The following is a 13,144-nucleotide window of genomic DNA, read 5'->3' on the forward strand; positions in this document are numbered from 1 at the left end:
GGCGGGGGGGAGCGGGGAGGGGAGGGAACAAAGCAAAAGCCCAAACCTTGCCGTGATGATTTTTTTGAGCTTCGCTTCTGGAGGACGCAGCGGATTTGTTGTGGCCGAGCCCCGCGTGTGTGTGAGTGTGTAGCGTGTGTGTAGAGTGTGTGTAGCGTGTGCGTAGCGTGTGCGTAGCGTGTGTGTGTGTGTTTGTAGCCGTGTGCGCCTGTGCGTGCGGGGGGAGGGGGCGCGCCGAAACGAGCTGTAATTTTTCCTCATAATTTAGCAAGGTCGGTAGAGAGCCGGGCTCGGACACTTACTGCACGGCAAGGGGAAGGTCCGGCCCTGCCGGCCCGGCTCTCCCGCAGGAGAGGCCCGCACCGCTGAAGCCCCTGTTGGCAGGAGGGCCGGGCGGGGGGGATAGAGCCCCTGCTCAGGGGTCCCGGCCGGGGGCGGCCGCGCAGGGAGCGGGGCCGGGCCGGGCCGGGGAAGTTTGTCCCGGAGTTTGTCTCCGGTAACTCCGGCTGCGGGAACCAGGGCGGCGTGCCGCCTCGCAGGACCTCTGCCATATGCACGAGAGCTTTTGCAGCGTGTTTTTATGTCTTTTCTTTTTTTTTTTCTCCTAAGTTTTCCTTTTAAAATTCTTTTAGGGTTTCTATGCGTTTTGTTTGCATCCCCTTCCCCACCCCCCGCCGATAAAAGAGCCTCTCCCTCCCTCCAAGAGGGTTTCAGACTAGGGCACCGAGCGGTTATTCCAAGGCGGTGACTTCCATAGACGAGCGAGAGGACCCACAGTTCGGGGGGGGGGGGGGGGGTGTCCCTGAGGGGCACCCCACGGGGCGGAGGACAGCCAGGCCGCTCCCGCGGGGCCCGGCGGAGCTCGGTGGGGCCAAATGGGCGATGCCGCCGGTTCCCGGAGGCTCTGGGGGCAGCGGGACCCCAGCAAACCCCGGGGGAGCCCTGCCAGCCCCGGGGCACGGAGCTGAGCTGTGTCCTCTGGGCTCCCCAAAGCGCGTCCCTCTCTCGGGAGCCCAGCAGCGGGCAGCGGGCTGCCCCGGCCCGGCCCGGCCGGGATGTGTCCCCGCTCCCGGGCAGGCGGCGGAGACCCGCGCCCGGGGCCGCTGCCCCGGGGAAAGCGGGAGGGGAGGCCCGGCCCCCTGCGGGCTCCCCCGCCCCGGGACCTCGATGACCCCATCATCTCCGCAGCAGTTAGGGCTGATGACGTAATGTGGGCGCTTTTTTGCAGAAAGTCGTGATTAACGGGAGGGGGGTGGTGGTGGGGAATCCCACTGGGCGCTGGAGAGAAACAGGCCTCTGCAGAGTCTCCGGAGGGGTCCCTTGGGACCCCCCCCCCCCCCCAGCCATATCCCAGGCTGCGGGCCTGATCCTGCAAACCCCCCTCCCCTCCCGCGGGTGGCTCCCTGGCTCTAGGGGAGGCCCGGCCGGGCCGGGCAAGCGGAACTTACTCGGGCGAGTAAGGACACCCGGGGCCGGGTCCAGCTTAATTGGAACGAAACCCCGCAGTGCTCTGCAGGGCGGCCGGGCCGGCTGGCTGCGCGCAGGGCGGGAGCCGGGGCTCTCGGGAGCGGGGCCGGGGCCGGGGCCGGGGCCGCCTCGGAGCCCGAGCAGCAGCTCGAGAAAGCTAAAGTGGCTTGGTTTTTGTTTTTTTTTTCCCTTATCTGTGTGTTGTGTGTTAGCGGTTAATCTGTGCTAACCGCCCAAAAAGAAAATACTTGTTTTTCATGAGATAGTGGGAACGTTGTCAGCTTTTGTAAAACGGGCAAGTGCTTAATCAGGAGTGTTTTCTCTTCCAAGCAATGATAAACAGCCAGCTAATAGTTATGACTTTGCATCTGTGGATGTTGTTGCTGGTTCCAGTCTGCCAAGCATACTTGGTCTGCCTGTGGCACGCGTTTCAAGTCCTGGCAGGATTTGAGACTAGTAGAAAGGCGGGTGAAAGGATAAGGACAAAAAGGGTGGTCCACTGAAAAACAAGTCGTGAAGGTGTTTCGTGTCATGCTGTGTCATTAATCAAGGCTCAATCACCTTACCAAGATGTCCCTGAGGCAGTGTAAGATCTTGCATCCCAGGGGAGCATTGGGGTTCCTTGAGGGGGACGTGCAGCTCTTCTAAAGAGTAGCTGCTGCTGCTTCTTTCAGGCAAGTGAGGTTGGTTCTTTACTGCTAACAGAACTGAATCGTTGCTCTGAAAAAGGAGGTGACGTAAAAGGATGCTCTTACCCAACTTCCTTGTCTTCCACGTGAGAGTCGGGGGCTGGTTCGTATTGCCTGGTTGATGATGAAACTTTCTTTTATATTTTTTATTTTAGAGTAATTCATCTTTGGAGAGCAACTTGGAGGGCCTAGCTGGTGTTTTGGAAGCTGATCTGCCAAATTACAAAAGCAAGATACTAAGAATACTATGTACTGTGTATGTATGCAGGAGGTCTGGGAATCTGGGAGGTGCTTCTCTGTGCATAAGTTTATGTGTTTAAGGTAGTTTAAATGCCAAGAATGGCTTTAGTTCCCAAATGCTGTTATAGCGTAGACTTTGTTTTACTACAAACAAAAGAAATAGCGGAATAAGCTTGGTATGTACTAGGTTTAATTCAAGGAAAATACCTCTTTACGTTGCTTTGACTTGAAATGTGTACGAAGATTCAAAGCAGATAGAAGAAACCTTAGAGCTGCTCTTTGGTAGCAATGCAAATGCAGTGATGCTGGGCAATATCCTCTTTCCTAATGAAATGCGCAAGAGCACCAAAGCTGTTGGCTGCTAACACTTATTTAGTCTTATTATTTGTGCTGTTTTTTCATTGCCTGTTCCTCTTCTCTGGCAATGAGATGCTCCTGTCTTTGTAAGCCCATTTGCTAGAGGAGGGGAGCTGCGAACATGAAGAGCTGAAAGCGGGCTCTCCGCTGGCTGACAGCTCTCCTTCCTCTCCCTAGCGAAGTGCAGGAGCAGAGGTGCCCTGTGTCAGGGTCACTGAGTGGTGTCTGAGGGAGGGGTTATGCAGGGTCTGCGGTGGTAAGTAGAAGTATGAAGGAGGGGTGTGGTGAAGAGGGTGAGTGTTTCAGCCCTAGCCTGTGCTATGGTTTTGCAGATACTTTAGATTTATTTTGTAGCAATGTTTGTTAATACAAGGCAAATTGTACATTTTTTTTTCCTATAGCAGTAGGATACTTTTGAAAGTACGTGGTTAGCTTACATGCATACAAAAATGGCTCAGGAAAATTAATTCTTTACAGTAGGACCTGACCTTCCCTATGCTGTGCTTAAAATCAGGTACTTTGACTTGAGAAACTTGGAATCAAAATTAATAGCGTAAAATGCATATGCCTATTGTGTAATCTTGCTGATTATGCTGTGTAATAAAATAAAATTATTTCTAAATTACAAACTTAAACAACTTCTTACATCCTTGCATAAATTCTGTCACTTAATGTTATTTGACCAACCCTCTGGAATACTTAGCAATTAGATATAAATAAAAAGCAAATACCTTAAAAGTACTTGAGAGTGGCACCTGCCTTTCTAAATGACTGTAGTTAAAAAAAAATAATTGTAAAATACTAACCATGGGATAGAACTGTAAGATCACCCTAGTGCTTTTTTCTTATTTCCTAGTGAGACAAGTTTAATTACAATAAGCAGATTCTAAGATGCTATGCAGTTGCCAATTGGCACATGATGAATAAACAATTAACACCATGTTTCTTTTTCTGTGTCAGTGCACGTCTGTTACCAGAAAAACTTACTGTTTACACAACACTAGTTGGGTTGCTGAATGCCAGGAACTACAATTTTGGTGGAGAATTTGTAGAAGCCATGATTCGTCAGCTTAAAGAATGTCTGAAAGTCAATATGTATAACGAAGCTGTGCATTTAGTAAGTGGGTTTTTGTTTGTTTGTTTTACATTTTTGCTCATCCTTTTTCTCTCCTTCTTTCACCTTTTTGTTGCAGAAGAGCTGGGCCTTTCAGTGTGTATTACAGTCTTTTCCAGCATCAGCATGCAGTGCACTCTAGATATACCAAGAGATGTGTATTGTGTGAGAAGTATTTCCTTCCTCAGGGGAGAAAAATCATATTACAGTTGCAAAATTGACTTGCAACTGTATATTTTCCCAATGACAAATTAATTTGCACTAAACAGAGGTGCCCCCCCCGCCCCGTTCTACAGTCAAATGTATCAGATAAATGAAAGTCATGCACTTCTATTGTGTTTAGAGGTGTATGATCTTCTTGTGGCTCCCATGGAAAAAAAAAAAAAAAACCAAACTGAAAAGAAAACTAATAGTGTGGCTCTTAAAAGCTATTTTTGATGGCTGTTATCAGGCCTGTGTTTTCATTCTGCTAATGAGGAATGAAGATCAAGCAGGCAGTTTTAAGTGCTGTCTTTGAAACCATTTGCTCAGCTCTTGCTGCTTATAGATTTTGTCTGCAAAAAAGTATTAGGACTTCAGCAGTGTCTGATTTAGAAGCCCAGTGCCAAGCTCCCCAGCTTCTTTTGAAGCCCACTGGTGAAAATTAAGATTCTAGTATTTCAGTGTATTTTGTCAAGAGACTGCTGTTCAACTATGGGACACTTTTGCTAATAAAATCCTCATTAGAAGTCGGTGCTGTCCTTTGGCTTCAGCTTCACCTTCTCTGGTCACACTCATATACAACTGACTTGTGAGAGTAACAATTAAGGGAGTGGCAGTAGAAATCTTTCCTCAGCTTTGTCAAAGACTTTTCAAAGACTATTCAGAGCAATGAATATCTGGAAGGTAAGAAAGAGTTTGGTGCTTTTCTCTATTGCAGTTACTCTGTGAGTACTGAACTGTCTGCTTACTTTCCCAAGACGTCTTCCCAATGATTTGCCTTCAGATCAAGATACCTGTGTTGGTTTTTTGGACAACTTTTTGTGAATGTGCCTTTAAGAAAAAATGAGCCTTTAAGAAACAATATGTGAGATTTTAATTGCTAGAATTTCAGCATATATTGTCTGTTAAGATTGTGGTGATACTGGGAGAGCTTGGATCCTACTAGGGCCTTGTTTAAGTCTGAAGGCAGGATACAAATCAAAAGAGAGGAGAGAGGAAAAAAAACGGGAGGGGGGCACTGCTCTACCCCAGGTGTTTTCTACTTAAATTCCCACTTCTGTCAGTCTGAATTTCTTACTAGAGTGCAGCCAAATCAAGGATATATTCCTACCTTGCATATTTTTTTCTTCCCAGGCAAATAAGGTCATTGATTCCCAGCACGCCATCAGTCTGTCGTGTTTCAGAAACCTGAAAATGCCAGCAGTTTTTACATAGGCTCTCTCTGTGTAGCTATCTGTATTTATGAATAAATAATTGTAGAAATTAGTCGTGTGTAATGCCATACAGATTCAGCACTGCTGTTCCCTGATGCACATCTGGACTCACGAAGCAATGGATCAATCCGTCTTAGGAGTTTTTTTCCTTCCACTTCTGTAATTTTAGTGATCTGATACCATTTAGAGTAGATAGAAGCACAAGGGGTTTTTTTCCTGTAGTATCAATTTGCATGTCTTTGAATGCATACTGGTGTTTCCCACCCTTCCTTAATTAGAAGTATTATCCTTGCAATGTTATTGCAGTGAAACAGACTACAGACATTATAATGAATGATGTATTAGGCAGCACTTACGGTACTTCTTTTCCACGGTTGAAAGGTGGGTCTGTACAGTGTGCAGTATTTCTGCCTTTGTAGTACTGAATGAATATTGTACTTTTATTGATGGTTTGTTTTAGTCCTTTAAGTGATGTTTATTTGTTCTTGTGCAGTCAGTTTAGAAAGTATGCATTTAAAACAAATTTTTTGGTCTTTTTTAGGTTCGTTTTCTGTCTGATCTTGTGAATTGTCACGTAATAGCTGCACCTTCAATGGTAGCTATGTTTGAGAATTTTGTGAGTGTGACACAGGAGGAAGATGTACCCCAAGTAAGCAAAAGATCTGTAGGCTGTTTTCACAATTGCTGTTTTCACAATTTTTCTGTGCCATTGCTTCTGTACTTGTGCTTAGAACGGTGAAATTTTAGAGAGTGCGAGCTAAATTGGACTGTTGTGAGCAGTTTCTTTAGCATGACTAAAAGAAGCCTGTGGCAGTTAGAAAATATATGCATACAGTAAGAAAGTATGGTCCTTTATAGTGAGGTAGCTGAAGTGAATTCATTTTACTTTACTTTGGCAAGTGCATAGTGCCTGGCTTGTTCTGCTGTATTGATGATCTGCAGGAGGACTGTGAAAGTGATACCATTTCTTAAGTCTGCTTGTCACAATTCAAGTTAAAAATTATACATTTCAAGCAAGAGTATATTTTTTTCATGGCATGGCAATCCAGTCTTTAACTGCTGGTCTTTACATGCTGCCAAAATAATAGTTTTGCTAATGTTGTAATTTAAATTAAAATGGAGCGTGTGTACAAAATCTTTTGGAGCTTACTTGTATACTTAGATTTCAGAATATTTCTTTCCTATAGGTGCGGTGTGACTGGTATATGTTTGCATTTCTGTCTTCTTTGCCTTGGGTTGGAAAGGAGTTATATGAAAAAAAGGATGCCGAAATGGATCGCCTCTTGTCTCAGACAGAAAGCTATTTGAAGTAGGTTGTAACCCATGAAAAAAACTCTAATCGGTATCCAAGTCTGGATTAATACCTTTGATTATTGCTCACTTAAAAGTATTCTAAAGTCTTAGGTCTGAACCATTCTGTGGGGGGAAAAAAAACCTGAAAATAGAATAGGTGGAGAGATTTTTTAATTTGAAAAGTTTTGTTTTCTTGTCTAGTTCTAGGATATGTTGAAGGTCTTGTTCTGCTCATGCTGGAGCAGCTGCAGTTATAAGTGTGCTGTGAATACTGATAGGTGGTTGTGTTAGTGCTCTGCAGTGTGACTGCTTTCTGTCTAGGTGCTTCAAGTTAACATTTTTGTCAAGGTATGATAATAGAGATATTTTAAGTAATCACAAAGCTGGTTTTTATATATTGTAGACTTCATCAGCTGAAGACATCAAATAGTAGTACACTCGCAATAAGAAAAAAATTGTTGCCCTAAATTAGTCTTTTAAAGGTCAAGTTTTCCTTCCTATGTAAACAGACGCCGTCAGAAGATCCATGTACCCATGCTCCAAGTCTGGACTGCTGATAAACCACATCCACAAGAAGAGGTGAGTGGACTTTACGTTGCATTCTTTCAGAAGGTTTGAGAAACAATGTTTTACTGAGGTGTTCTTTTACCATGAAATTAAAAGGTACCTCTAAAAGTATTAATGCTTTGAGTTGTCTCCTGTTTGTCATTAATTCTAACAAGTTCTACACGAGGAATTCTCTTCTAGGTGTTTTGTTGTTTGCTGACAGGCCCCTGAGGAAATGTTGTGAAGTGAGGAATGGTTGTACATTGTAGTATTTGTTTTGGAATTGCAGGTATGGGGCTTCATGTTAAGAGGACATTTCTGAGAAGCAGAATGTAATTCCATACTTATCCCTTAATGTTTTTCTTCTGCAAGAAAGAAACCTTTGTAGTGGCTGTGCGTTCTCAGCTCTAGGAAGTGCTAAACAAATACATAGAAACTGTATGTGGCAGTTACTGTGCCATCTTTCACAATTAAACCAAAAATACTGAAGGGGAGGGGTAGCATCTGGCTAGTTTGGGGTGGAATTTATCTTTTCAGATATTCTTAGGTTTTTTACCTTTCCCCTAAGTTTGAGGACAAACTTAGTTGGAAAGTGAGATCTAAGCTGCTCTTCTGGGAAGTTTTGGAACATGGCCCTCTTACATTTTGTTCACTGTTCTGATTAAATCACAGTCTTAACAATTGTCTTGTTAATCATAATTTGGAGAGATAGCCTGTCTGATTATGATTGATTTGTCAATATGAGTATTCTGCCTGCCAAATATCTGAATTTCCTTCTTTCGCTCAATAGAGGAGAGATTAGCAGAAAGTGTTTGAGACCATGTGTTACCCAGAGTACTGCAAACGTGACTGTTCACTTCAGGTGCTAGTTGTTGCTAGTTTTGTTCTCATTTTGTAGTGGGATAATTTCAGTAAATGCAAAGCACTTCCATGTAAAGACATTCCTTGCACCAGTTATAACTTGAAACTTGCGTTCAGTAAGGCCACAGGCCTCCAGAGTTCTTGGACTGCTTTTAGCAAGAGAGTAATTAAACAAAGCAAGACTATTGCCTGTTGCACAGGTGTCTGTGCCATCTCTGGGAGAACACTGGGACTCACAACTGTGTTGAAAACCATGGCAAAGGTATTTAATATTTGATAGTATTTTATTTGTCTTGAGTATGCAGTAGGTGGTAGTTTTGATCGCTCTGGGAACAGCATGGCAGTCCTACAGAATGTTTTTCCAATTTTAATGTTGATATTATGTCTGTTTTAATACCACCAATGAGCAGTGATGGAAGTAGTATTCACTGCTGTAGTTGCGCTGGCAGATTCAAAGGGTGACCATCATACTCGGACTCCTGGGCTGCCTGTTGGTGTTTAAAAACCTGCCAGCGGTTAAATTTTACTAACACAATGTTGTGTGGAATTAGGAGCAGCTCTGGCATTTAGAGTTCTTAAATTATTTCTTGGTTTACTGAATCAGCAGTTTTATTAAACTGTTTGTTTTTTTCTGAATGGAATACAGAATTTAAGAAACACATTTCTGATAGTTCAGGGAGCTGCCAGCTTTGTTTAGAGATTCAGTGCATCTGATGTTTCTCACGTTTTTGCTTCAGTATTTAGACTGCCTTTGGTCTCAGATTCAGAAGTTGAAAAAAGACCGGTGGCAAGAACGGCACATTCTGAGGCCCTACTTGGCTTTTGACAGCATTCTTTGTGAAGCGCTGCAACACAATCTGCCTCCGTTCACTCCTCCACCTCACACCGAAGATTCAGTGTACCCAATGCCAAGGGTTATATTTAGGATGTTTGACTACACAGATGATCCTGAGGTATGTGATTGCTGTGGGGGATGGTGAGCAGATTTCACAGTTAGGTTCCTGAGGCAATATTGATCAAAATGTGATGTCACCTCTCCCAGGATAGTGAGTGATTTGAAGACGAGCAGCAGTTCTGCTTTGGTACTTCTGAATAAATGAATGAAGTGACCAAGTTACTGTACGAAGCAAATCTGTGAGGAGCAGAATTTAGGGAGTAAGATGTTGTGATGCTTTCATTTAGAATGACAATGTACATTGAATTCTCCAGTAATGTCTCCAGTAAAACTACACTCAGAGAGACTTGTTTTCCATAAAGTTGGTGACTTGAGTCTTTTTCCAGGCTAGGTATTTTTTGTAATGTTTAAAAACTGTTGTTTATTCATCTGTTAAAATCTGTTGATGCATATTGTGGAACAAACGAATGCTTGATTGGGGTGGGTGAAAGATCTGTCTATCTCAACAGTCTGCCTCCAGCATTGGTCAACAGCAGATACATACACAAAAGTGTACAGGAATAGGGAAAGACTATATACTGCTTTCCCCAAGTGCTTTTATACCTCCCTTTGCTTTAAGTCCACTGCCTTTTACCTTCCTTTATCAGCCCCTGTTTTTTGCAATGAACAAGACCATAACTGTGTATTCTTTCCACTCTATCCTGGCCATTCCTGGCTTTATTTCTTTATTGTATTCCAGCTCAGATGTGATTTTTGTGTTGTGTTTTTTTTTTTCCAGGCTGCATGGTGTAGCCTGCCTGATGGCTCCACAGAGCAAAGGAAGCAGCAGTTGCTACATGACCTTATAATCATTCTCTAACTTTGTTCCCCGCCCTCCCCTTTGTTTTTTTGTAATGAGTCCTAGTATTCATTTTGTTTTAAACATCAATCTGAGGTTTGTGTGAAGCTGTATCACACCAGCTTCTCAGTCCTGAAGGACACAGGGCAGCTGAGACCTCACGGTGTTTATGTGGATGTTGGACTACTTTTTCCACCTGTAAATGTATGTAGGATAGCTTGCTACCTGTAGTACCACTGTATTAGCAGTGATCTTTCATGAGTCTTAATTCTTTCTTACCAGGGCCCTGTCATGCCTGGCAGCCACTCTGTTGAACGATTTGTAATAGAAGAGAACCTTCACTGCATCATCAAATCCCACTGGAAAGAGAGAAAGACTTGGTAGGAAGAGCTTAGCACTACGGCGCCCTTGCACTTTTTATATGCTACCATGGCTTTGGTGCCATCAGGGATATACAGAGTCGTGCACTGGTTAGACAAAAGCTCAAGATTAAACATTTGATGAAACTTGATTTGCTTTATTTAACTGTATTAAAACTGTTGCCTGGAATACTGTGGGTCTGTAATATCCAGATAATGGAGAGTCCGTATGATCCAGGGGGACAGTGGCTCCTTGGGAAGGGAAATCCTTGTTAATACAGGATGTGCTGCAAAAAATACACAGACACACCTCATTCTTTATGGCAGCACTGTGGAGAGTGTGGTTGTGTTATGCTTCCTGGAATTTTGAAGCAGCTGACCTGTTGGGGCACAGTAAGCCTTGAGCTGGTTCATCTGCAGCTGACTGTGCACTGGTGTTTATGAACACAGTTCTGCTTCCTACTGTTCCTTACTGCATTCTTCTCTTTGGGATTACATGGCAGAGATAATTGAGCTTGCTTTGGGGAGTCGTTGCAGGGCCAGCAGATTTCATTAGTTTGAATTCAGCTGTGCCAGGAAGCAGTCAGGGCGCTTTTTTTCTGCCTGAGCAATATCTGATGTGGGTAATTGATAAGTGAGATGGTTTGCCACAGGTAATTAGCTGTGTCATGCTTCCAAATGAAAACCACCAAACTTTGTATAGTATGCAAGAAATGGGCAGAAACAATGTTTTTGGTGATGGCATGTGATAAAGTTTTTTGGTTCCAGCTGTTTGATTCAGCAGAAACTAGAAATTCAGGGTTGTTGAGTTACTGGGATAGTCTTTGTTAATTCTCAGAGGAAAGTAAAAGACTAGAGGGAGATACAAGATTTGCCAGAAAGGTAGAAATAAAATAAAGGAAGTAGCAGTTGTTTGCTTTGTACTAATGATAGGTGATAATGAGCTGATTAAAAGATGAAGCATTTGAAGCCTGAGAGTTTCTTATATAACCCATTAGCTTAATTGTGCTTTCAAGTAATTCTGAACATCTGTTGTTTGGGGTTTTTTTTTCCTTTTCATATATGCATGCCAGAATTGCAGATCACCATGACTATTTATGCAAAACTATTTTGCATAGCAGTATAGTGTTGAAGTGATGTAACTACATAAGAGAAAATACATCGTTACAAATCATAGTTTAGGCAATTCTGGTGTGTTCTTGTGCTGTTTCAAAAAGTGTTTTATGGATTGATGGACAGACTTTGGAAGGATTGTTGATTTGTTTGTGCGGCTTTTGTGTGAACTCTTGCCCAGAATTAAGCATTTTCTGTAACTTTGTTACTTGATCTTTACATTACATTTGCTGTGTTATGTTCTGAACTAAATGTATCTGTGGTTTTGCAGTGCTGCACAGCTGTTGAGCTATCCAGGAAATAACAAGATCCCCTTGAACTACCACATAGTAGAGGTATGGATTTTATAGATAAACTCTTTTTTGTAGCTCCATTATTTCACGAGTAACATGTCCCAGTGAGTTCCATGGTAAATCCATTAAATTACAGTTTGATTTGGGAGTCACCCAGAACCTTGTTGAATTCAACCAGTGGCTTTTAAATGACAGGGTTATGTGCAGTTGAGAGTTAGTTTTATGCTTTTTGTTGTCGTTTTAACTTGATGCATGGGAGCTTTGGTCAAGTAGCAAAATTTTTTAGTGCATGAGTAATCCAGGTTGTGGCATTTTGCAAACTTTCAGAGTTTTACATATGATGCTTGTAGTGTATCACGCAGTCTAAGAGATGGCTACATTTAAGTCACTTGTATTTTAATTCAATTTCTTTTAAACTAAAAGAAGAAATACGTGCAAACTGAGATACAAGAAACTCCATTTAAACATAAGAAAAATCTGTTTTTACTGTGAAGGTGATTAAACACTGGAAGAGTTTTCCCAGAGAAGTTGTGGAGTCTCTATCCTTAGAGAAGCTCAGAACCTAATAACCTGCTCTAGGTGACCCTCCCTTATGCGGAGGGCTTTTGACTAGATGATCTCCAGCCAGACTCAGCTGTTCTGCATGATTTATGTTTGGGTGTTCTAAATGATTTTGTTCTACTGGCTCTGAAAAGAACTTGCAGTGAAATAGTGGCATGTTTCCTCCGGGGCATCCTCCATGTCAGAGAATTTTTAATAACTGTAATGTGTATCAGAAGAGCAGCACAGGTTTTCTTTTGCTGCCTCCTTTCAAGGGTCTGTTTTCAAGATGCAGAGGTGGATAAAACTTCATCAGTTTCCATCAAAGGTTGAAAGGGATTAAGAGATTTCAGTAATAATGGCAACTTGTCATATGTAGGCTTTATGAAGAAGTAAATGTAAGGAATTTCAGAAGATTCCTCTTAATAAAAGTGAGATTGAGAGTTCATCTTGGCACGAGAATGCCAAATACTCTGAATGCTGTAAAGTTACATTAGTTTTGGTCAGCTTGTTCTTTTTGTACTCTGTATTCAGAACAGGGGAATCTTAAAATTAACAATAATTTTCTGCCTTAACATCGAAGTATCTTCAATGGTCTTATCTTTAGTATCTTCAGGTGCTGTATATGGCTGTGTGCTCAGCTGTACATACACTAATGCCAACAAATAGTTACTGTATTCCTGATGAAATAGGTTACCTAAAGGCCCTGGAAATTCTTTGATTCAGAAACTTGTAGGATGTGAAAATAGCAAAGGTTTGCCTAGATGAAATTACTGGAAAGAGGTGCAAGGTTGTTGTACAAATTCTTTTACTATTACTGTAATAATATTCTTTTTCTTGCAATTTTGAATTATTTTTTAATATTAACTTCATTACTTGTCTATGACTGCTTACTTTTAATGAAGCTCCAGAGTTTTAAAGGCTTAGAAAGATATTTTTTTTTCAGGCTTCTGTTCATTCTGATTACTGCTTCTCCCTTGTAAGCTCTCTCTTAACGGTCAAGTTGGTGATATGTTGCTTTCAACAACAGTTTAACAGTTTAACCTGTGAAATTTCACTAACTTTTTCAGTAAGTCACAGAACTGTGGAAATAATACAGTCAAACAAGTAATGTAAAGTGTTAT

General features: G+C 42.4%; 2 protein-coding genes across 2 annotated transcripts in view; one reads left to right on the forward strand and one right to left on the reverse strand.

The window, feature by feature from the left end:
• TSTD2 (thiosulfate sulfurtransferase (rhodanese)-like domain containing 2) overlaps positions 1-551 on the reverse strand; it is a 19,151-nt gene extending 18,600 nt beyond the window's left edge. Inside the window, exon 1 of the mRNA XM_010578162.1 lies at positions 303-551. Within this exon, the coding sequence (XP_010576464.1) occupies positions 303-551 (249 nt within the window). The remainder of the gene's footprint in view (positions 1-302) is intronic.
• Positions 552-1,055: 504 nt separating this feature from the next.
• The window catches only part of NCBP1 (nuclear cap binding protein subunit 1, 80kDa), a 33,005-nt gene continuing 20,916 nt past the window's right edge, over positions 1,056-13,144 (forward strand). The window contains exons 1-9 of the mRNA XM_010578164.1: positions 1,056-1,205; positions 2,312-2,412; positions 3,714-3,870; positions 5,824-5,931; positions 6,470-6,591; positions 7,085-7,154; positions 8,720-8,935; positions 9,998-10,095; positions 11,459-11,522. Of these exons, the coding sequence (XP_010576466.1) occupies positions 1,056-1,205; positions 2,312-2,412; positions 3,714-3,870; positions 5,824-5,931; positions 6,470-6,591; positions 7,085-7,154; positions 8,720-8,935; positions 9,998-10,095; positions 11,459-11,522 (1,086 nt within the window). The remainder of the gene's footprint in view (positions 1,206-2,311; positions 2,413-3,713; positions 3,871-5,823; positions 5,932-6,469; positions 6,592-7,084; positions 7,155-8,719; positions 8,936-9,997; positions 10,096-11,458; positions 11,523-13,144) is intronic.

Source organism: Haliaeetus leucocephalus, unplaced genomic scaffold, assembly GCF_000737465.1.
Source record: "Haliaeetus leucocephalus isolate CR32 unplaced genomic scaffold, Haliaeetus_leucocephalus-4.0 Scaffold605, whole genome shotgun sequence".
Classification (NCBI taxonomy): Eukaryota; Metazoa; Chordata; class Aves; order Accipitriformes; family Accipitridae; genus Haliaeetus; species Haliaeetus leucocephalus.